The sequence below is a fragment of the Mesocricetus auratus genome, unplaced genomic scaffold, assembly GCF_017639785.1.
Source record: "Mesocricetus auratus isolate SY011 unplaced genomic scaffold, BCM_Maur_2.0 Super-Scaffold_15014, whole genome shotgun sequence".
In the NCBI taxonomy this organism is placed as follows: domain Eukaryota; kingdom Metazoa; phylum Chordata; class Mammalia; order Rodentia; family Cricetidae; genus Mesocricetus; species Mesocricetus auratus.
Genome location: NW_024429186.1, coordinates 46,521,895 through 46,546,962, shown reverse-complemented (window position 1 = coordinate 46,546,962; position 25,068 = coordinate 46,521,895). Strand labels below are relative to the sequence as shown.

General features: G+C 39.9%; 1 protein-coding gene across 4 annotated transcripts in view; it reads right to left on the bottom strand.

Annotated features, from left to right (window-relative positions):
- Positions 1 to 11,675: 11,675 nt before the first annotated feature.
- The window catches only part of Nin (ninein), a 99,364-nt gene continuing 85,971 nt past the window's right edge, over positions 11,676 to 25,068 (bottom strand). For 2 of the 4 annotated variants that reach the window (XM_040742989.1, XM_040742992.1), the window contains 4 exons: positions 24,281 to 24,382; positions 20,005 to 20,202; positions 16,608 to 16,721; positions 11,676 to 15,315 (listed from right to left, as the gene is read on the bottom strand). In XM_040742989.1, coding sequence (XP_040598923.1) covers positions 15,106 to 15,315; positions 16,608 to 16,721; positions 20,005 to 20,202; positions 24,281 to 24,382 — 624 coding nt within the window. In that variant the 3' untranslated portion in view covers positions 11,676 to 15,105. Of the gene's footprint in view, positions 15,316 to 16,607; positions 16,722 to 18,028; positions 18,455 to 20,004; positions 20,203 to 21,401; positions 21,463 to 24,280; positions 24,383 to 25,068 lie in introns of those variants that run through there. The other 2 variants (XM_040742990.1, XM_040742991.1) reach the window with 2 other exon arrangements.

Here is a 25,068-nt window from a genome sequence, read left to right as displayed (position 1 = left end):
CCATGGCATCTCTTATAAAGGAAAGCATTTAATTGAGGCTAAGTCAGTTTCAGAGGTTTAGTTCATTATCCCCATAGTAGGGAACATGTTGACACATAGGTGGACATGGTAGCTGAGAGTTCTACATCCAGATTCGAAGGCAGCAGGAAGAGTGATACTCTGGACTTGTCAAACCCCACCCCCAGTGACACATTTCCTCCCTAATAATTTCAAATAGTGCCATTCCCTAGGGACCAAATCTATGAGTCTATGGAAGTCATTCTCATACAAATCACCACATTCCACTCCCTGACCTCCATGGCCTTGTATCCACAACGCAAAAATGCATTTAGTACAACTTAAAAAGACCCCACAGTCTACTGCAGTTTCAATACTATTTAAAAACCCACAGTTCAAAGTCTCTGATACTCATGGCAATCTCGTACTATAACTTACTGTAAAATCAAAACAAAAAATCAGATCACATGCTTTCAACATACAATGGCACAGAATATACATTTCCATTATGAAATGGAGGAAATTGAGCATAGCGAGAAAATACTGGACCAAAACAAGACAGAAAAACAGCTGGGCAAACTCCAAACTCTGTATCTCCCTGTCTGATGTCAAAGCACTCTTCAGACATCCAACTCTTTTCAGCTTTGTTAACTGCAACACACTTCCTTCTCTTGGCCTGGTCCCACTCCATTAGCAGCTCTCCTCATCAGGTATCCCATGACTTTGGCAGCTCCAACATTTTGCAGTCTCCAGGGAAATTCAGGCTTCACCTTCACAGCTTCACTCAGTGGCCTCTCTGGGCTGCCATTCAGGGACATCCCTGACATATACTTGGCCTCAGCAACTTTCACTAGCTGGGGAAGGAGATTTCACACCCCCTTCCTTCTATCCTTGTCTCTCAAGCCAGAACCACATGGCTGAGGCTGCCAAGTTCTGCTGCTTGCTTGGCCTAGAACTTAGCCCCCTTGTTCAATTACATCTATATCAACTTTCTGTTGTAGATGGTTTCCTTTACTGCCTAAGTTTTCTTTAATTCCTTTTCACAAGTTGGAAGCTTAGTTGGGTGGGGCATAGCCCTAATGTTACCACTTTTTTTTCCCATTTAGCATCAAGCGTGCATTTAAACTTTTTATCTCATTGAGAACTGGGATTTAGCTCCATTATATTTCTTGGTGCTCCTTTTCTCCTCAAACTGTACATTTTGTATTTTTCCTTGCTCTGCTTTCGCCTCGTCATTATAGACTTGCATAAGAGTGATCACTGATAACAACACAGCAGAGTCAGTACTAGGCTGTCTTGAAATCTCCTCTGTCAGGGCCAATAATCCCGAAATGCTTCAATTTCATCTCAGGCATATTTTTTGCACAAGAGCAGAAAGCAGCCACATTTTTCAACAAAATATTATAATAATGGTATGCTACTTATTAATAGCCTTCTCCTCTGAAGCCTCTTGAGCTGGGATGTCATAATTTAAGTTTCTCTCAGCACCACTGCCTTCCATTCTCCTACTAGCGTGGCTCATTAAGCCCTGCTTAGTGTTCAACTGGTTTCCAAATCCAAAGTCCACCTTCTACCAACAAGCAGCATGGTTAAACCTGTCACAGCAATACCCTACTCCTGAGTACCAATTTTTATCTTAGTCAGTGCTCTATTGCTATGAAGAGATACTATGACCATGGCCTCTCTTATAAAGGAAAGCATTTAACTGGGGATTACTTACAGTCTCAGAGGGTTATTTAGTCCATTATCCTCATTGTGAGAGATATGGCCGCACAGAGGCAGACATGGTAGCTGATAGTTCTATATCCAAACCTGGAGGTAGCAGGAAGAGTGAGACTCTAGAGTTATCATGAGTTTTTTAACCCTTAAAGCCCAGCCCCAATGACATACTTCCCCAATAAGGCCATACCTCCTAGTTATTTCAAATAGTGCTATTCCTTGATGACTGGATCTATGAGCCTAGGGGGCCCAATCAATAGTAGGCTGTCTGGAATTTCCTCTGTCAAAGATGTTAATTCATAACTCTTTAATTTAGTCTCAGGCATTTACAAAGAATCATGAGCAAACTGGTGTGGGTTCTGGAAACTGAATTCAGGTCCTCTGAAAGAGCGCCGAGTGCTCTTAACTGCTGAGCAATCTCTCCAGCCCTAAGCTAACTTTAACTTTCTAGTCTTTTCTTTCTGTCTCTCTCTGCCTCTGTGTCTCTCTCTGTCTCTGTATTTATCTTTTGCTACCAGACTGGAAGCTGGAAAGGGAGCATGCCTCTCTCCTGCATTGCCTTTATTACCACCTCCATATGCACCTCTAACCACACCCACAGTGGGCATGGTTAGCGGCACAGTCCTAAAGTCTCTTTTTACAATTCCCCTTTTAGTCTAAAGAAGATATTTAAGCTTAAAACAAAACTAACTTGTGTCAATGAACAAAATATCTCGAACATCTATCCCATCTAAACCTAAGCTTATCTGAAAGAGATACCCAAGTCTGAACACCTCCTTCCAATCCCAACCCTAAAATAATTGAAAACTATCACTAACAGGTATAAACTGTCCTGCAATATCAACAGTAGGGAAAGGGGGCGTGGAATTCTCAAAACTACTTCCTGCTGAAATGGGATGATGACAATGTCATGGGGACCTGTAGGAAGAAAAATGTTAGTGTAATAAGAGTCTTAAGTAAGTTAGACAGTCTCTGTTTGGGAGGAGATGCTTGGTTGAAGTTCCTGACTGGAGTTCTAGTGTTGATTGAAGCTCTTGTCTGAAGCTCTGGCCAGATTGTAGAAGGTGCACTGTATCAGTTCCTTGGTCTGGAGATGTGTGGAGTGATGTAGTTCCAAGCCAGTTTCAGGATGGTGCTTGTCAGGTCAATGATGTGGGGCTGTTCAGATTCATCAAGTCGAATCAGGTGGAGTCGATGAAGTGGGGCCCCATTCTCTTTCCGAAGCAGTTGAAGATTGATGTCAGGAAATTCCCTGTTCTCTGGAAAACTCAAACATTAATGTTAACAAGGAAATTTTCAACTTTTATATGTATGCATAATGGGAAAGGCAACCCTAAGGAAGATAATAAACATAAAGGAGATTAGATTTTCAGAAAAGGAACCAAGTATCCACAGATGACAGTCCCTAATTTTGTTTTCTTCTGTCTTATATCAATGGCTCTTTGATATAATACAGAAATTCTGAATTTTATTTTAACAATACACTTGGATTTAGAGTAGAAGAGCCAATTCAACTCCAAAGCCAGCTTCAGTTAAATGAATGGGGACTAAAGCATATTAAGAAGTAAAGAGAAATGGATATTATAAAAAAACAATATAAAGAGACTTCGATACCACACAGTGAATTATTATTTATTTGATGGTCCTCAGGGTAGCTATCCATTCTTCTTCAGATATCCATATGTCCAGTATTTTTCAGCTGTTTGGAGCTGAGTTTTCCAGGGAAGATGAAAAACAAAACATTTTTCTTTCTTTTTATGAGTACACCTTACCCATAGTAGAATATGACCTTGTAGATGAGCTGTCATCTTTCCTCCTCCTGAGGTTTCTTCTGGTCAGATCGAATCTGGTTTATTTTGATGGAATCCAAAGTTTTTCTTCTCCTGTGGAAACAAAGGGCAAAACCCTTCCCCAATGTAACATATATCCTGGTTTCCAGACTGAGGTCACAACATCCTTGAAATACACTGGTTGGTTCAGTTCAGAAGTTTTCTCTGTAGTCCAGTGTCTTTCTGCAGCAGTTTGTCCTTTTTCATTAGCATTAAGAAAGTTCAACATTAGTAAAGAATTATGTAATCTGTGTTTGAGGGTCTTTGTTCCCCATGGCTCTTTATTAAGCATCTCTTTTAAGGTTTGGCTAGATCTTTCAACCACTGCTTGTCCTGTGGGATTGTGAGGTATACCAGTTACATGTTTTATATTATAATATTTGAAAAACTGTTCCAATTTGCTGGAGACATATGCTGAAGCATTGTCAGTTTTTATTTGTGCAGGCATAACCATAACAGCCATAATCTCTAAGAGGTGTGGATAACAGAATCAGCCTTTTCAGAACTGAGGGCAGTAGCCCATTGGAAGCCTGAGAACATGTCTATGGTATGGTGTACATATTTCAAACTGTCAAATTCTAGAAAGTGAAAAACATATATCTGCCAAATTCCATTTCTGCAAATACCTTTGGGATTACTGCCTGCTGATAATGGAGTTTGATTGTAGAATGAACAGGTGGGGCAGTTTCTTACTATCTCCTTGGCTTGTTGCCAAGTGATAGAAAAATCCTTCTTTAAACCTTTGCTGTTAACATGGTGTTTCTTATGAAATTCTGAACCTTCCAACACACTTCCTATTAATAAACAAAAACCAGCAAGGTTCTTTTAAGAGGCTCTGCTAACAATTGAATGGTGTGCACGAGCATCTGGCAGTGGCAGTGACTATATCTCCAAGCCGGCACCATGCTGCTGGATGTCAGCATAGACGGAGGCAGTGAGCTGAAGTCAAACTTACGCTGAAAGACCCCTACCCAGGACCCCATAGGAAAAGAAAAGCAAGGCCAGGCCGTTGCCTAATGAAAGAAACCCAGACCAGGTGTCTCACCCTCAAAACAGGATGTCTGTGATAGCAGTCATGGGACCCGGATAATAATTGCTGAAGCGTGCTGGGAACTTTCATATGACAATACTAGAAAACCTAGTCCTTGGCAACTACCCTGGCCCCCAATTGTGTCTGATCACTATCGCAATCATGGGACCCGGATAATAATTGCTGAAGCGTGCTGGGAACTTTCATATGACAATACCAAGACACCTAGTCCTTGGCAACTACCCTTGCCCCCAGTTGTGTCTATGATCACCATAGTAGTCATAGGACCCGGATAATAATTGCTGAAGCGTGCCGGGGTCTTTCATAAAGTAATACCAGGAAACTTAGTCCGTGGGAGCTACCCCTGCCCCCAAGATGAGCCAATGAAATGCCTGTTACTTATGTAACCATTAAAACTCTATAAATATTATACTCCCTACAATCCCGGTATGCTCTGCACCCGAGTTGCAGTAGCATCCGCAGGCACCTGTGTACTCAATAAATCACCTCTTGCATTTGCAGCCAGTGGTCTGGCCCCGGTTCTTGGGCAGAGGGTTCGGTTCAGTGCCCAGCACTTTGATGCCGAGGTCTTTCAACGTCTGCCATGTTGGAAAGCCAGTGGCTATTTCCACTTTAATTTTAGCAATGTTCTTTAGCCTATATAAGACAAGTGGCCAGAAAAACATAAAGTTTTATAGTAAAGTCAGATTCAGATGAAGAAAAATATAGGTAGACTTGGGAGAGTAAAAGAAACAAGATATTGGAAAAAATAAAAATAAAGTAGCTGGGTGTGGTGGCACACGCCTTTAATCCCAGCACTCCAGAGGCAGAGGCAGGTAGATTTCCAAAGAGATACCCTGTCTCAGAGAAAAAAAAACAAATAAAAGTAAAAGAATTAGAGTAATATAAGCCACGTAAACATGGAAAAATACACAGAAAGTCTGGATGTTGTATATTATTGTGCTTTTTAGTTGTTCAGTGGCTAAGGAAGGAACAAGTGCTGAAATATACTTGGTTATAAATGCTGCTGAATGAATCCAACTTATATATTTCAAAAATGCTTTGACTTCTAACTTTAAATATAAGGACAGGTTACTTGGGAAAAGAGTTTTTGTTGATGCTTCCACAGAAATGGAAAGCTGTGGCTTCCTTTCAGGCTTCTGTAGTTTGATGAAGCAAGACCTCCTGAAGCAATGTCCCGGGCAATCCAGCATCTGAAACAGCTGGGACGATACAGCTATACAGATCACAAAAACAAGGATTTAGTCAGGTTTCTGAGTTTTGTCATGATCCCCATGTTATGGACAGCGTCCCATATAAGCAGGAAGCAGTTTGGAATGAGCAATGTCCAGATTCCCAAATATTGTTTATAAATCTTTGTTTTCATTTGAATGGGGTTGCTTATAATTGGTTAATGATCACAACCAATCTCTTTTTAAAGGTAAAAGGGGATTATGGCATGGAAGTGAATACTTTGTATTGGTATGGTTTTTCATTTATTGATACAAATTCAAGGTCAAATTTGTGATTTGTATATTTTTATAGTTAGGTAAGTTAAGTTTTCTAGATATACAGAAATATATTTGAGATAGATAGTTTTCAAACCCATCAAAGACCTTCAGAAAATGGCATTTAAAATGGTTTAGGGTTTTTCTTGACAATGAGAAATGTCTGCACCTGGCACACCAATGTCTGAGAGGAAGATGGGGATCAAATAGACTCGTTATGGAGTTTGCTTTCAATATGCAAGGTTTGCCATTTGGGCAAGAAACTGCTCTTGCCTAGACTGTTTGACTGTTGCTGTATAATCTGGACATGCAGGATCCATTGAAAAGTCGCTACTGAATTTGGACAGTCTTAAAGGGTTCCTGCTTCATGGAAGAGTCTGCCAGACTTTCTGCAAGACACAGAAAAATGACAGACAGACTGACAATGCAGATGGACAGTTTGAAATTTCCTGCTTTGCTGAGAAGACTTTCAGACACATTGTGGCCTATGGGCTGAAGTTGGATGCCCAAACATTACAGCAGAACTTCGGGTGACTCTCCAGGTAGCAAGATCTGTCAATTCTAGTGTTTATATATTATCCTTCTGTGGTCCTTGATGAGTTGAAGATAGATAGTTATAATCATAGTTTTCCTTAGTTATGATAAAAGTTAAGCTACATATAAGACTTGAGACTCACACAGATAGGATAGATAATAAAATACTTTCTTTAAATCTTACTAAATGCTAATAGACAAAATATTGTAACTATAGTTCTTACTTGATAACTGTTCTGCTATATATAATTTGACTATGCTAAAGTTAAAACCTTTCTTTTATTTTAGACAGAAAAGAGGAGATATTGGGAGATGTCATTCTGTAAAAATGTGTCTGATTGGTTTGAATAAAGCACTGTTGGCCAATATGGAAGCAAGATATGTGGGACTAGGAGTCGAGGAGGATTCTGGGAAAGAGAGACACAGGCAGACACAATTTAGGCCACCAGAGGAGTAAGAGGTACAGACCATTTTCTCTGATAAGAGAAATACTTAGATTAACAATTATGGCTTAAATAGTTAAGTCAGAGATAGCCAGTAAGAAACAAGCAAATGGCCAACAGCTTCATAATTAATATAGTGTCTTGTGTGTTATTTGGGGACTGCAACTGTGGCAGGGTCCAGGCAGTTGGCAAGGAAGACTACACGTTACAAAGATGTGTTTTTGCCAAGGCGCCTTCTGTTTGGTTTAATAAAGAGCTAAATGGTCCATAGCTAGGCAGCAGAGGATAGGCGGGACTTCCAAACACAAAGAGGATTCTGGGAAGAAGAGAGGCAGAGAATCCAGCCAGACATGGAACAAATTGACACAGAGAATGGAATAGAGGTAAAAGTCATGTGGTACAATGTAGGTTAATAAAAAGATGGGTTATTTAATTTATAGGAGCTAATTAGGAACAAGCTCTCCTTGCATTGCTAATTTCTGACCTAATTGTAGCCATAGAATGTCCATCATATGATGTGAATCGTTTTTCCATATACTGAGAATTGCAGTAGAGCATCAAGCATGATCTCTCTTGATTAATGTTCATATATACTTAGAAAGAATGTTTTCTGATGCTGTTTACAGAATGGTCCATAAACATCAGCTCAAGTTTGTTAATCATGCCCAAGTCATGGTGATCTAGATAGACAAATTAATTATCCTCCAAAGATTTCCATGCCCTGATCCCCAGGACATGTGACGACCTTGCATTGAAAAATGGACTTTGCAGACATAATTAAGAAAATAAATTTTAATCTTATCATTGATAGCAAATATAATCAGTTGCTTTGAAACTCTACTTTACTTATTTTACCATGTTATCCAGAGTTTGAGTAAGTGTCATTTGTCTACCACTCTAAGAAAAAATGGTATTCCACGAAGCATGAGCAACTAGTTTGACATCAAGAGTTATACCAGTGTTCTTGATTGAGACACTTATCATTCCTTATATGTACTTCCCATTTTGTCTCATAGAATATTTAAAATATGGATATGGAAAGGTGGAGATTACATAAAGTTAACCCTTTCTTCTGCTTCATTGAGGAAATTCTTGAGTAAAATTTGTCTCTTGACTACCAACATATTAACAGTAGTGTATGGTAGAAAAAAATGCAATGACTATTAGTATAGTTTGGTGCCACCATTTTTATTTATACTAGAACATCACTAAACTTATCCATTATTGATTTTATACATTCAATGAAAATATCAACACAGAGAAAGAAACAACAATGCCTTCTATTGAGTACCTCAGCCACATGGATCTACTGAAATGGGTCTTGGGCATCCCCTAGTTTCCATGAACTATACTTCTTGAACTCTTAGAATATAATTACTATTTACTGGGTCTTGAATTATTTTACATTGACATGTTTTTATTTAACTTTGCATAGTCCATAGGCACAAGCATTAATATTCCCATTTTATATATATATGCAAAGTCTGAGGGTTTAAACATTAAATAACATTCTAAACTTACCTACAACTGTCAGCACATCAGCTTAGGTGAAACTGTCTTTTGCTAGTTTATCTGCCTCACTTGTAGTACTGAAAACTGACTGAAACAAAGACTTTGTATTTCATTTTTGTATTTTAGCTTGTAGTACAGTATATTGTATATAAAATTGAAAACTGATGTTAGTATGTTTTATCTCTTTGGTTTTCCATTTTTAATACAAAACGGAATACAATTATGATATAATATTCTCTGAAAACTTCAGTGTAGTGACACTGATAATTATTGGTTCATGTTAGATGACAAAATGTTCAAATATTAAATTATTTCCTGAGATAGTCTTGTTATGTAGCCCAGGCCAGCATCAATAGTTCTTTTGTCTTAGTCTCCTAAATGCAGGGGTTATGGGTATGTACCTGTGAAATTCCAGAAAAGAGGGAATTGTTGGTGAAAGTCAGCAACTGGATCCCTAGGAAACTAACTGGAGGTGGAGTTCTAATCGAAAGAAGAAAAATGGGCTTGAATGAGTGGATATAAAATTCAAGGAGACAGGAATTTTTTAGGAGCTTAAATGAACTTTTATTTAAAAAACAAGTTTACAAAGTAGGCATCATTTCATTCCATTAGTTTACAATATAATAAGCACTTAGATGATACCAAGAAAAGAGGGTTAGTAGGAAATACATCAAAATGTCAGAGACAGGACTTTTTGTTTTGTTTTGTTTTTTAAAGACAAAGTCATAAAGCATTAGATCATACAGGGAAAAATCAGTAAAAGGAAACCACAAACTCTAACCCTGTAAGTGTAATGCAAGTGCTCTCAAAGAGAAAGAAGAGGCCTCGCATCTGTGTTGTTGAACATAGTGCTTTTCATCTAGCTCAGATGTTAAAAATGTGGACAGGACCAAGACAGGACCACATTCCAGGAAGAGGACCAAGTGTGGCCCAGCCCTGGGGAGTACAATCAGCAAGATTAACAAAATGAGTTCAGACTGGCAAAAATGCTGAAGGATACCCAAAGGATCTCTTGAAAATTTGTCATCTAGAAAATCAGCAACCAGAAGAAGAAAAATTTATCCCTTGTAAGTGATGAGACATGTTTCAGAAGGTGAAAAATCTCTTCTAGCCTGGAGAGTTGGCCCAGTGCTAAGAGCTCCTGCAAAGGGCCCAAGTTTGATTTCCAGCAACCACATGGTGGCTCACAATCATCTGTAACTACAGTTCAAGGGGTTCTGATGGCCACATTTGACTTTGGTGGTCACCAGGCACACACATGTACATACGGTGTGCATATATATATGCTGCCAAGACACTCATACACATAAAAATAGTTTTTTCCTTATAGAAAAAATTAAAACAGTAAGTGATATCATTGTCTTCTGAATGTACGACGTTGTTCCAGGTGGATATAGAAAGGCTGACACGGCAAGTACCCTGCTCTTAAGGCAGGGGCTCTGGTGACTGAGTGTATCCTGAACAAAGAACTATGAAATGGGAAGCAGGTGTGAGGGTTAGCCGTGGGCAATACCAAAGCAGTAGGATCAGAGGAAAGAGGTCCCATTGTGACAGATCTGCAGGGAACCATCTAGTGTCTATGCCCTGGTGATACTGATCTTTAATAGAGAAATCACCTAGTTTCTCTTCCATTCACTGCTCTACTTCAGAATGCGCATCTTTCAGATTTTCTGTGCAATTCTTAGGAACAATGCAATCAGAAAGACTCCCAATACCACGTTTATTGTCTCAGTTCTTTCCATGGTATGAGACCAGTCTTCAGGGTCGTCGTCCCACTATGGTCAGGCGAGACGTGGGGGTAGAGTGGCAGTGTGGATTGCAGTATACTGGTTATTTTTGCTCTTCTTTAGTGGAAGAATGTTGGGAACTCCTATTCTGCCACTTTGGCTATTCCTCCTCAGGACTGTTCCTAAAGTACAATTACATCATAGCTACTACATCAACCCTGATGGCATACTGTTCTGCGGCAAGTAGGAACTGATAGAAGTATTGTAGGATCTATTTGTTTGTTTTTTTAAGACAGAGTTTCCCAGTCCAGGATGTCCTGGAACCTGCTTTGTAGACCAGGCTGGCTGTGAACTCACAGAGATTCACCTGCCTTTGCCTCCCAAGTGCTGGGATTAAAGGCATGTGCCACAACTGCCCATTTCATATTGTAGGGCCTTGAATACTGATCTCTCTAGTTGCAGGCAGGATAGCCTTGCAAGCTTCAATTTTTCCCATATGTTAAATGGGGATAAGTAGTTCCTGCCTCAAAAAAGCAGTGGGTATGAAGGTGATATAAAAGTTTTGACAATGAATAAAACATGGCCTCTGAGATGGGCCTAGGTTGGCCAATATTTCCAACCTACATTTCAGTGTTTGGTATTTTTTGTTTGTTTTGATTTTTTTAAAGATAGGGTTTCTCTGTGTAGCCCTGGCTGTCCTGAAACTCTTATAGATCAGGCTGACCTCAAATGCACAGAGATCCACTGGCCTATGCTTCCCAAATGCTGGGCAGTACTTAGTTATCAACAATGTCCTCTAGGTTTACTTTTTGAGGTCTCTAACCACCTATATCATCTGTTATGGGCATCTCGGTTAAGGAAGTCTGAATTACTTACGTTTTAAGATAGCAATGTGGCACAGCTCACCTCTGAAGCATCCCAGATGCCAAGCAGGGCCTTGCCTCAGTCTAAGTTAAGATTGTGTGTTAATTATCCACTGTTACAGAGCACAAACACCACAAGCTGACTGGTATGAATATTATCCCTTCCTTGACAGGAAGGGAATGAGTCTCTGTGCTTTTAAAGATTTGCTTAATTTATGTGTATGAATACCTGCATGAGTTTATGTGCATCACATGCATGCAGGTTCTCTTGGAGGCCACAAGAGGGCGCTGGATCTTCTGGCGCTGGAGTAACAGGTAGTAGTGAGCAATCTGATGAACCATTTCTTAAAGTCCCCTGGGGGAATATTCTTAAAATGATGGTTGTGAGCATGCAGAGTGGGACCTTGATTCTGTATTTGTAGAATGTGTTTCCTGTAACATTTTGACAGCTTTACTTAAAAGGCTAATGATAAACATTGAAACTGCTCATCAAAACTCCAAGACATAGAAAACCAGAGTTTGCAAAATTATTTATTTACATTTTAAGTTCACATTAAAAAAATCTTTCTGGGATAGAGTGGCTAAAAAGAACTGTACAAACCTGATACAAACATATTCACATTAATCTTTATCTGAATATAATTCTGGAGATTAGCTCTAGATACTCGTTTTCTTTCATAAAACTAATATTCCTTTACATCATGCTGTGGTAATGAGAATAAATTTACCTTTTTCGTTCAAAAAACTAAAAAGCAAGCAAGCAAATGAACAAACAAAAAGGCAACTTTAATTTGCTACTAATTAGCTGTCCAGATCCCGGGATCCAAGTCCTCACAGTGCAGAGATATTCAAACAGGGCCAACCACAATGTTCTGGCTTCCCAGCATGAGTGTTTTGGTGACAAGGCTTAGACCTGGTTTCTGGCATTACTTAATGACTCACTGGAGTGCTATACAATGGCAGGTAATCCGTTCAGAACACCACTTGCTTAATACTGTACTTGAGAGCACTCAGATGCTCCTTGACTGAGATGCCTTTAAAAGATGCTGACAACAGCAGTGTGTTTTCTTTTTCTTTACTCAGCAAAGCAAAAGGGAAACCACAAATTCATTTTCCACATGTTAAAAAAAAAGTTTCCCAAGAGGACTTAGTCATTTCATTAAAAAAAGGTTTCTCAAAATAATACCTGTCCTGAATATTGATATTGCTGAAACACTAGACTTGTAAGACATCCTCCTATACCCTAAAGATATGACTTCATGATCTATTTATATAAAACCCCTGAATATTATTGCCGGAACACTAGACCTGTAGGATGTCTTCCTTGAAGCCTATGATTTCATGATCTATTTATATAAAACATGCTGATGGCATGCTTTATATAAGCACATGGATGCTTCAAGGAGGGATTCACGTTTACCATGGCTTAGCTGAAATTAGAGTTTTGGAAAAACAAATGGAAATACTGAGGTTCATTCTAAACCGCACCTCCTACTGCTCTCCCTTTACAAACTTCACTTTGACTGTAAAAGGCTTTACATAAAGCAAACCCTTTCTCCCCTTGGTGGGGGAGAGTAAGGCTTTTCAAAAGCAGAAAACAGCGGACAGGTCAATGGAGGTCCTCAGATTGAGTCCAGAATTGTATCGCTACTCTTACAGAACTGTTCTTAAATAAAAGTAAAGTTTAAAAACCAGTGTTTAAAAAAAAAGTAGGCAAATGACCATACAACACAAACTTGTGATTTTGGGGAGAGCCAAAGTCTGAAAGTGAACTGCACAGAATTCTAGTATTGTACATCTGCTGCCTTTTAAGCTTTAAGCTATTCTAATGGCCAGCTAAACTCCTGCTCCAAATGGTTTCAAATATACACTGCTATACAAATGTATAAATTTAAGGTATCTGTAGAGTATTTCTCATATTGATTCCCCACCCCCATTTAATAAGCAGGGTAAAGCAAGAAATTAACACGTTACTAGAGTAGCATTTTGATGTCGGATGAAATAATTCTAAACGCACTCTCAAACTTCCAAAAAGTCCCATTTACAGTCATTGTACATCACTTTATGTACACATAAATACAAATGTATAAGAAACACTATCCTACACTTTTCATAATATAAAAAGAAAAAAGCACAACAAGCATGGCCCCATGCCGAGCCAACACTGGAGAAATATGCTTCTTGTTCCGTTCAGTGACACTGACCTTGAGGACCTGAAACATTTCTCATAAGTACTTCACCTTAGCCTAGCCTACCCACAGTGTCAAGTGAAACTATTTTCTGCTAAATATAAAGTTAAGGCCATATAAATAGAGAGGAGAGTTAATGCCAAGTGCCAAATATTCAGATGTATAGTTACAGGAAGGATTCTTTTCCCAATGGGAAAGCGGAATTTGGTGATAGTAGCAGTAGGGCAAAGCCAGTGTGACCTATTGGACCACAGACGGTGTGCCATGTCAGAGCCCTGTAGAGTGGGCCCTGGGCTTCAGGACTAAACAGTTGGGTCCTAAAGATTCCCAAAGAGTTGCGATGGAAATGACTTGAGATTTCTGCACATCACCTGACCTCTTAGTCTATTTCACTTATCCTGTGTTCCTGCCCATAATCGATGGTTTGCTTTTCTCTTGTACCTGTAATAAAGTGCAACTCTTTTAATTTCTCTCCCCATGGAAACACAAAGGTGGTTGAGAAGAGCTTTGGTAGTGTCCTGCACCTGGCCAGTGCTCCACCAACCACTGTGTGTGTGTATGTGTGTGTGTGTGTGTGTGTGTGTGTAAAGTCCCATTATTGCTCCTTCACCTCCAGTGGTACGCTAATGTTCTCTACAGTATGAAATCCATATGCTCAGATGTGAGGTATCAAAAAGTCAGAAGCATGGAAAGCCTGACCTGCATTAAACAAACAGTAAAAACTCTTCTACAAATTGGACAGGTTTTAAACTCCAAAGTCAAGGCCTTTTTAGATTATTAAGTGCACTAAAATATAGAAATAAAAATCCCATGGCTGTTAATATATAAGAGAAATAAGGTCCTGTGGGTTACACATCTCCAGTTCTTAGAGAGGCTGGCAGCAAGAAGTTCAGGAAGACAGTTTCAATATTGTTCCCTGAGCTCTTGATGCAAACTCAAAGCTATGTCCATGAACTCCAAGGCTTGGGAGGGAGGAAACCACCCCCATGATACTCCATGTAATCTTCCTTCAGGAGTGGCTTTTTACCCCAAATTGGGCTGTTCAGTGGTCTCCCCAGAGTTCAAATTTTTAAAATTCAGGTTTATCCATTTTTAAGAACACAAAGTCCCAAACAATGGAGAAAGGGCCATTTAAATAAAGTAGAACTTTATCCTTAATTAAGAGTGCAGTTGAGGAAATCAGCTCTGAATCTATTATATAGCAAGAGCAGCAAGAACAGGTACCAGAAGTCAGAATTCTACAAAACTTGGACTTTTCTGACCTCAGTGGCTAGCTACTAGCCAAGTCCTCTTTAAGCAGAACTGCAGTCAGCCAATTCATTTAAAGAAACAAAACTATTAGAAATATAATAATTATAGTATTTAAATTTTTTAAAAAAAAATAAAGATTATAATAATATAATAACCATTCTAGTTAGATCCCAATCTTAAAAGGAATCTGGATTGTATATACAGATAATAGCAATTCAAAACCAATAAAAACTGGGATTTTAAGTTCTTAAATTATTTTCCTTCTTGGTAGCTATCCAGAACATACTTTAAAAGTATGTTAAAAGTTACTTTAACTCTCATGAGTAATTTCAATAGTGAAACGCGAGATTTGTGGAATTCTTGTAAGCATCCATTTGGAGAATTCCATTGCTGGCTTGACTGTCAGCCATTGGGAGCTGTTTTCAGAGGGTTCGGAGAACGGAGGGAAGTGTTCCATGAATGTCAGTACAGTACACACATGCAAGTGCATCCTTTGGTATTGGCTATGACCTCAAAGGAGGTGTGGAAGCCAGAGGTGCTGGTGCCAGGTTCCTGACAATGGTGCTGAGGCTGGCGATCTTCTCCTCTAGGAGGTAATTTTTCTTCTCTGCTGTTTTCTGTCGCTGTTCAGTCATTTCCAAAGCTTTCAACAACTGGGCGTTTTCAACATACAAATCATTCACTATGGCGTCTGTTTTTGTATTCTTGCAGAGCTAGGGCAGAAGCAGAAGCATTCGTGTCAACCGCTCTCAGGTTTAAGGGCTAATGGAAGGGAAGTCAGAGGACCCCTCTGGGATCTGGTGTTTCCATGCTACCATGTGGGTTCTGGGTACTGAACTCAGGCTGTCAGGCATGCTGGCAGACACCTTTACCCCCTGGGCCATTTCATTAGCCGTAAGGCACCTTTGGAGGTTAGCCACAAGCTGCTGGGAACAGGAAAACCAAAGTTCCATTATGACCCAGTTTTTAAAAGTGAATATATCGTTTTCTGTTTATTTAGAGATGTGTATTTAATATCTTGGATGAAAAAAAATCTGTTAGTATTTAGTTTGAGCTACTGAACTTCATTAGGAACATTGGATATGAGCCGCTGCTAGCAAATATATATATATACATTTGCAAAATTCTGGATAAATAGGCCTCAAAGGAGTTTTAGAAAAAAATGTAGAATGCAGAATTCCTATTTTGGAGCTTAAAAGAAAATGATTCCTAAGTTCACTAGACATTATCAGCAGAATTAACTTTTCTTGACAACACAAATTAACAGTAATAGAAGGATACAAAATCTGGCTGGGTGGTGGTGGTGTTATGTCTTTAATCCCAGCACTTGGGAGGCAGAGGCAGACAGATCTCTGTGAGTTCGAGACCAGCCTGATCTATAGAGTAGCCTTAAGACATCCAGGACTGCAAAAGGCCCTGTTTCAAACAACAACAACAAAGCAAAACAAACAAACAAACAAACAAGCAAACAAAAACCCCAACAACAACAAAAAGCATACAAAATCTGGAGTTAGGTCTGGAACATTGGGGCTGCAGAGATAGCTCAACCAGTAAAGTGAGTGCCTTGCAAGCCTGGGGGCTGGACTTTGATCCCTGGTACCCACATAAACAGCCTGGGTACAGTGATTGTGCACACTGGCAAGCCCTGTGCTGAGGAGGACACAGGACTATCCTAATCAGAGAGACCCAGGTCCTCTCAAAGGCAAGGAGGATAGCTCCTGAGGAGCAACACTTGAGGTTGGCCTATGGTGCTTGTGCACACACACACACACACACACACACACACACAGGTACACATACACGTACATACACAGATACACAGATGCAGATGTGCACCATGCACATTCACAGATACACACAAAACACACACATATGCACGCTCGAGCACACACACACACACACACACACACACACACACACACACACACACACACACACACACACACCCTATACACCCATAAAAACTGGCCTGTCAGGACAGGCAGAGGTGGTAGAGTAGACTTACTTGCTCTTTGAGCTGATTCACTTTCTCTTGAAGAAGTCTTTTTACCAGCTTCAGTTTTTGTTCAACTTCTATCATTCGTTCTTCCATGAGATTTACAAGGTGTTCCTGGCTTCCCTAAGGACGAGAGCGAGAAAAAAGCATGATCATTTGAAAATCATGCTTAACTTGGGCACTAGTGGTTACTCTTCCCATCAGGACCTAGAGAAAGCACAGCCAATGCTTTACGCTGGTAACCGGAAGGATGGATTTCTAATGAAATGAGAGTTCTGGGCACTGCACCAGTTGAATGCATTAGAAATGCAGCCCTATCACAGAGGAGTCAAAGGAAAAACAAAGACTCTTACCTGTCATGCCACCGTCCCCTGATACAAATTCTTAAATCCGTAATTAATACCCATGTGCACTCAATACAGTGGGTATGCAAGGTAAATCAAAGCAGGTGACCAACCTTCCATTGTGACATGGGTCCTGCAATACTGTGGGGCTCTAAACATTGCACACACTGGGTTTGCTTGGGGTTGCCTAATGTTTCCAATCAGCTTGCAACACAGGCCTCTCATTTTTCCTTTAAAATGACTGGTGACCATCAAAAGTTAGTTTTTCCTTCATAATAATCAGCTTCTTCCTGCCAGTTTGCCCCCCTCATCTGTTTCCCAGCTACTTGTCAGTGTGAAGCAAGCATCTCACTAGAGGACGCATTTATCATCAGAGCACATTAGAAGTGAACAATCTCAGACATCAACCCAGATAAAACCACATGAGGCATGGCCTCTCCTCTCCTGGCACAAGGGATGGGATAAGGAGACCATGAGCTTAGGAAGCTAAGTGACCTCAAGAGAGAGGAGACTGCCCAGTACAAAAACACCCACACCAGGAATCTCACATTTCAGAAGATACTTCAGGTCCTTAAGATTACTAGTACTAATTGTATTATTGTGATTCAGATGGTAACAATTGGGTGACAGCTAAATGTTCCTTAAAAGACCTATTTTGAAAAGAATGTAGAATGCTCAAACATGAGTTGAAACCCATTATTTGCTTGGATTTAAATAATAGCCCTAAGTCATGTGGCCAATTTGAAGACAAAATCTGTAGTTGGTAAAGCTTAATATACAAAGTAAATATCTGTAAATAGGGCCTTGGATGTTTGGCTTTTAAAATAAGGCTGTGCTTTAAAAGGTTTAATGGCTTTTTAAGGTTTATACACAATGAATAATGCTTACTTCAAAAAAGCAAAATAGAAAATTGCAGTATCAGATAATTCAAAGAACACTGAGCATTGCAAAGGAGAAGGCAGAAGAAAAACAAATAAAACAGTTACATAATTTAAATTTTATTTTATTGTTGCATCAAAATTTTCCTTTTTTCTGTCAAAAAGTATGATACATCTTATACAAAACAGTATAAATAACCCTGATTTTCTTCAAATTCCATATATAAAAGTAGTACCTTCTTTTAAAAATAATTACAACATATGGAATGAGAAAATATATAGAATACATCCCTTCAAGAATCTGCAATCCACTCTTTACACCATATAAATAAACTGGTTTGTAACAAGCTGAAGTTTGTGACTGATTCATAGTCTATCATGTCTACAAAAATAAGAGACAATACTGTGAAGGCTTAACAGTGGAAATACAGTTGCATAGTTTAAAAGAGCACTTGATTCCAACATGCCCCACCTCATGTGTGTGGTGTGTGTGTGTGTGTGTGTGTCTGTGCGCACGCACGCGCATTGGAGACTATCATGGTAACAAATGGCATCAATAGCAGCCCAGTTTTCAGAGGTGCCCAATCCTTCTGTAGGAGTCTGAGTGCACTGCTCGCTGCTCCGGTAGCAAGGCCTAGAGAAAGAAGGCAAGGGGTATACTTCACCCTGGTGTCCAGAGCATGGCTTATTTTTAGGGGAGTCTAATTTCACACACTTAACAATGCAAACACATTCTCAGGAGCACATGCAGTCATACTACATGTGCAAGCAAAGCGACACAAAGACAGATGAGACCCCTCACTGCACACACAGACACTGTGCAGATTGTGTGATGTGCAGTATTAAAATTAGAGTCAGCTCAGAAACCAGAAAAGGAGAAAGCCTGGAGGCCATTCTACTGCAAATAATAAATGGTCTACACTTTCCTCTGGCTGAAGGATATCTTTTTCTTTTTTTTTTTCCTGAACAGTTTTTGTCTAATACTGGAGTTATTGGCACAAAGCATTTGTTTTTACAATTCTCTAATATTGATGGGCAGATTATGAAAAGAGTACTTTAAAACTAATGTATATGGGAGGGCAATGAACACATCTTCGCCAAATAACTAGAAGGTCTTTTCAAAACCAGAGGCCAAGGTTTCCGATTTCAATTACACAACGAAAAACTGCGACTTCCCTTTCAAGCTCAACCATAGCAGGTTTTTGTTTTGTTTTAAAATTTCACTTTAATACCAAGAAGTTGAAGTCCTCCATGGAGAGTTGGAACATCTCTTTAACAGCCTGGCATAGGAGACTTCATTTATAAAGCTGACTCTAACATTCGGAAAGCTTCCGAAAGCATAGTCTTAAGACTTTTTGAAGGTTTTGTTAAGAAGAATGAGTGACAGAAGTGGACAGCATAGCACAACACAGCACAGCTATCTACCGAAAGCAGAGGGGCCCAGGGGAGGGCTAACATGACTTGCTTCTCTGGGGGAATAAGAAACTGGGAAATTCCTCATCAAAGATTAACTGGGATTAGTATATCTAAAACTAGAAAGAACAGACGTAGATATAAACAAAGAAGAGCTTTTTGCTTTTAATTCTCACCCCTAACTACAACTTAATTAAATAGGTAAGAACAAAGAGGAGATGCCTGAAAAATGAAGACTATGTATAAAGCCCTGAAGAGAAAACAACCATTTGGAGCTTAAGCAGTTTTTCAAAGATGATTCTTTTCAAATGTTGAGTGACGTGAACTAGATAACTAAGAACACAGCTCTAACTAACTGCACATTCTACATCATCAGTTATAAAAAAATCCCCACTTGTGATTCCCACAGACCTTGGCAGGACACACTGTACAGGAACACTGAGGATGTCTGTCAGCAGAGATTCCTACCCGAGTTTGTGACATTTTGGGCATCAGACAAGAATGTTAGGCCAACTATGTACTATGTACAAGTCACCTTGGTCCTTTGTCATGTCCCAGTGTGCAAAGGAGACCCAGCATGCTTAACTGCCTGATTCATAAGCAGAGAGCTTGGAAGTAAACTGTAAAACCAAAGCCAATGTCGGGCTGTAGTTCTTTGGACAGAACAACGATGGGGGACATAGCTCTGGTCCCCACCTTTGGACTGGCTTATTTTTCTATTGAAGGTGCAGTGAAGGGGATAGCTTGGTTCTCAGGAGAAGCACTCTGTACCTGCGGTGTGTTGGTCTCGGAAGTCCTGTTCTCAAGCTCTTCCTGCAGGTTCTGGCTTTTCTGTTCTGTCTGCAGCAGCTGCTGCTGAAGCTGCAGAAACTGTTCCCTGGGCACCATCGGACAGGTTTGCTGCTGGAGCAGCTGCAGATCCCAGTGAGAGGGTGGGCTAAGCGTCACAGTGGACCTCGGGAGCTGCATCTGAAGGACAAGGACAAAGCTTGGTCAGTACAGGGACTTCTGCCAAGGAAGGTGTCGAGCAGGGAGCACTGAGCCCTGAACCCCTTCATGGGCTCCTAGCCCTTGATCACTTAGAAAGCGGACAAAGGCCCACGGAAGCTTGTGGGAAGAGCTCTTTCGATGCCTTCTGGAGATAACACATCATGTGATCAGGCATTGTTACAAATTTTAAAACTTGAAAGAATAAGCTGTCATCACTCCTGAGTGACTATAGGGGCACAAGATACACAATATACACAGCACATCTAAATAATATCTAAGTTTTGGATTCTAGAACATCCTGCTGCCCTTTTTCCTTTTGTTAAAAGTGAGACAGGAACAGGGAAGATGAAGAAGGTGGCTTGGCTTTAAGCTTTCCCCATTTTCCTAACCATCCATGAAGATTCTTAAAAGGTGACTACTCATTGGCTCCAAATCTTCTGACCACAAATTAACATTTTTAAAAGACTATTGAGCCTGAAGCTATTTCAACCTATCTTAGTTTTATATATGTGTTATATAAATAGCAGCAGGATAGGCAAGTGTGGGGCATAAGGCCATAGGCCAGAACACTCCAGAACTGGAATAAAGTATTTGCTGAAAACAACAAGGACACAGTGTATCAACATGCCAATCACATTTAAGAAGTTGAAAAGAATGCATTTTAGTCAATGGAACATGCTACTTTTCATCTGTCAACGCATTCAGCAGACGCAGGTTCCAAAGGGAGGCATGCAACACACATGAGCAGGAAGGAGACTGGGGAGGAAGGGCCTCCCTGCTTGTGGGGAGGGAAAGGACCTTTATATCAATTACAATGAAATGTGATGAAGTTTCAGAGCCGCTATCCATTTTCTTACCTCTAAATCTGAGGTGAGTCATTGCCCATTTTGAAATATTATTAGATGCAGATGTAAAAATATAACATATGGATAAAGAATATGATGGATTATGATCCCACGAGTTTCTAGCAGTGGGCTATTGTTCTTCAGAATGCTTTAAATACTAAGGGGAATCCTTGAGTAAACTGACATATATATCCCAATTAAAGTGAAATGACAAATGAATACTGGCTCTTGCCCACGTACATGTCAACTGTCCTAATCAACAACAATGACTGGATGGACACAACATGGAGACGTTCCCATGCTACGAACGTTCACTGAAGGAAAATGCGCTACCTTCACACACTAGCTCAGGCACAGAACTGCACCCTTCTCTGCTACTTCCAACCACTGAGTGCTAGGTAGCGGTTAGCCACAGACAAAACAAAAACAAAGAGAAAATTACAGGAGTTACAGGAAGAGTAAGAAAAGCGCAAGTTACAATAAGAAAGAGTAGCCATATTGTACAAAGGAATAAGTGAGCAAGCAACTGATGTCGCCGTCTGCTGCAAGTCAGTTTTACATCCAAGGGGCCTTACAGCTGCAATTCTGCAACTACACCCTCCTCTGCTGGAATCCAGTTGGTTGTGAACTTGCCAGGTCTACCCATATCCAGATCCAGGAAGCACCAGATCTGAGGTTAAATCCCTTGTCGCATGGACACGCGGGAGAAAAGCATTTTTTGTTCAACCCCCTAAGCTGTGGACTGCCAAGTGACATGGCAGACAAAGGACTATGAAGGCAGCCTGTGGATCTTCCTTTGAATATTCAAAATAAACTGCTTACTGAATATTCAGCTACTGAACTGTTGAAAAAGCCCAGGAATGGGAGTCAGTTTGAAGCCAAAAATCCTCCCATATCCCAGTCCATTCATTTGTAGTCGTTAATTACATTCGAGTAATCTTTAATTATGCTGGACCCTTAAAACTAATCTGTAGAGAAGTGGGAGACTTCTCCCAAAGAAGTATGTGTATTAGATAAGAACCACCTAGAAAGCTTTTCTCAAAGTTCCTGACCCCAAGGGTGCTGATACAGGAACACCTCCGAGTCTGCTCACTACCCGTCAACCCTGCCAAGTGGGAATACTGCCAGCAAAGAAGGAATACATGAATCCCTCAGGTAAGTACAACAGGCAGAGAGAAAGTCACTGTTCACAACCCCCATATAATCGTACTGCAATCCAACCCAACAGGCTAGTGGGAAGAATGGTTAATGCTCAAGGGTTAGTGTTGAGAGTGATGAAAGGTTTTAGAAACAATGAATTTAATTAAAGTCATTGGATTGGAAACTTAAAAATGTTAAAGTTGTTATATCCACGTTCCCAAGGTTTAAGAAGTAAAAACACATCCCAAGCACACCTAAACAATTTAAATATGTGAACTGTATAGCATATGAATTATCTCAAAAGAGCTGCTAAAAATGCAATCTGAAACTAGCTGTAGTGGTGTGTGTCTGAAGGACCAGCACTCAGCAGACTCAAGCAGAGGGACTGTAAGTTCAAGGACAGCCTGAGCTACATGGCTAGATCCTGTCTCAGAAAAGTAAAGGAGCTAAAAAAAAGATCCAATCTGTGTAACTGTAGGTTAATAACTCAGTCTTGCTTCCTAATGAGAGTTTCTTTAGAAGAGTGTGTGAAATGTTCTCCTCGGTGTTTAAACTCATGCTTTTTCCTTATTCAGTTCCAGTGCCAGGAATACTTATTTTCCTTATCAGCAAATATTTACTACTAGGGAAAAAGAATGGCAGGAAATGGCTGATGGCAGTTAATAATAGAAACTGGGGCCTGTAAGAAGAGGTGGAGAACCAGCTTACGGGTAGAGCACTGGACAGAGCCCAGCAGTAAGTGCATAAACCCTGTCATCCTACAGTTTCTTACCAGACACACAGAGCTCAGCTTCAGGTAGATTAATTAGAGTCTGTAAGTACTTCATCAGAGAACCATATCTACAAAGCACAGGCTGAACTCACAGTTTTGAATACACTTATTATATGCGGTCAGAAAACAGTTTGGATTTCACTATTTATAGTTTCACCAATCCCCCCATTAGAGGATAAACTAGAGAACATAAAATTGTCAGAAACCTCAGACTGGGTCATTTAGATGTCAATGTGATATGCTTGCCCATATTTCACATCACTTTAAAACTAAGCATTAAAGCTACTTTGCTATATATATATATAGCTTTATAAAGGAAATACTTTGTCAGGTCTTTAATCTGAGCACTTGGGAGGCAGGGGCAGGCAGATCTCTGAGACTGAGGGTAGCCTGGTCTAAGGAGTGATTTCCAGGACAGCCAGGACTATACAGGGAAACCCTGTCCTGAAAAATCAAAGCAATAAATAAATAAATAGAAAGTACTTCAATATCTTCCTTCCTTCTTATAATTCTGCCTTGAAAAACAAAAATGTGTGCACATAGTATTTAAAGAACACAGCAAGACAAATTCTATGGACACTTCCTTATACAGGCTTTATAGTTCACTTCTACCTACAGCAAAGCATCTCAAAGAAGTCTTCACTGGCTGAGAGCTGTACATTTGCCCATGTCTCCTAAGAGTACATGAAAGCACACTGTGGTTCCTAGGGCCCAATACAGACCCAGTGGCGGGTTTTTCCAAATCAGCTTAACATTTGTCAGTTGCACAAGTGTAGCCATAAGCCATGGACACTGCTTTTTGATCAGTGGGACTCCAACCTAATGCTTCACCACGCAAGACAAGTGCTCTACCACTGAGCTATATCTGCCTAAGATGGCAGTTGCTGGAAGAAAACTAAATACAGATGTTCTCAGGTCTCCACATGCATCTGAACAGGTAGACAGAGTTATTATATCATAAACACTGTAAGATGGGTTATGTCAAGGAAACTGTTACATATACACCAATGACAAGAGTGCTCAGACCCCTCAGACGGTATCAGGCAGAGTCCCTGTGATTCGCATTTATTGATGTATACTGGTCATTACATTTGGGGATAAAGTTTTTTTTATTATGCAAAGCAGTACAGGCACCTATGTCTGTAACTAAGCAAACACAACTGTTCATTTTGGGAAGACAGACCCAAGAATTAAGCCTGGCAATTATACGTTTGTGACAGGAATTCAATGTCATGTCTAGCCCTCCTAATAGACAGCTCATAGATATTTTCCACAGTTAAGGTCATTTACTCAAACTTACCTCCATCAGCTGCTCATCCAGCCTCACCTGTTTCTTCCGCAGACCTTCATTTTCCAAATGAACTGTTTCTAACCCTCGCTCAAGGGAACTCATCTGACTGATCTGTATAAAAACAAATACAGAAAAAAGCAACACTTGAAACAAAGACAAAAACATACGAGTTGTTCTCTTGTATTCTGATGAATTTATGTTAAAAGATCTCAGCAAGGAACACAGCTACACAGCTGGCATTTAAGCGATCTGGATTTCACCACCACATCTCACAAAGACCAGATTTTCCTAAGGCAGCTGAATTTAAACTCCCTGCCACCCACTGCAAGAGATACATATCACCCTACAGCACAGTAGCCATGCCTATAAGTGTACATGTGCACAATCAGTTCCCAGTACGTACTTACTTGGAAAAACTACTAAGAAAATACAGCTCTTCCCACTCCCCCTGAGTTAGCATTGCCCCATCTTTCTACACATACAATTTTACATTATCTAGAACTACTATTCGTCTCTTTAATGCTTTATAAATAATCATTCTTCAGAAATTTTATCTTTGCTCTTACCCATTTAATTTCATAAGTAAGAAAGAAAAAATAAAAAAATAAAAAGCTTTTTCTTGTGGCTTTCTAAATAAATTCTTTCTAGTATAGATGCACATTTGTTTCTAAATATTTATCAAACATTAATTGGGAGGTAAGGAATTTTCCAGCTTCTTGGTTCCCTTAGAGAAGTGTTGCAAAATCACACAGCTCCCCATTGCAGAATATTTGTTTACAGTGTGTGAAGATATGTCA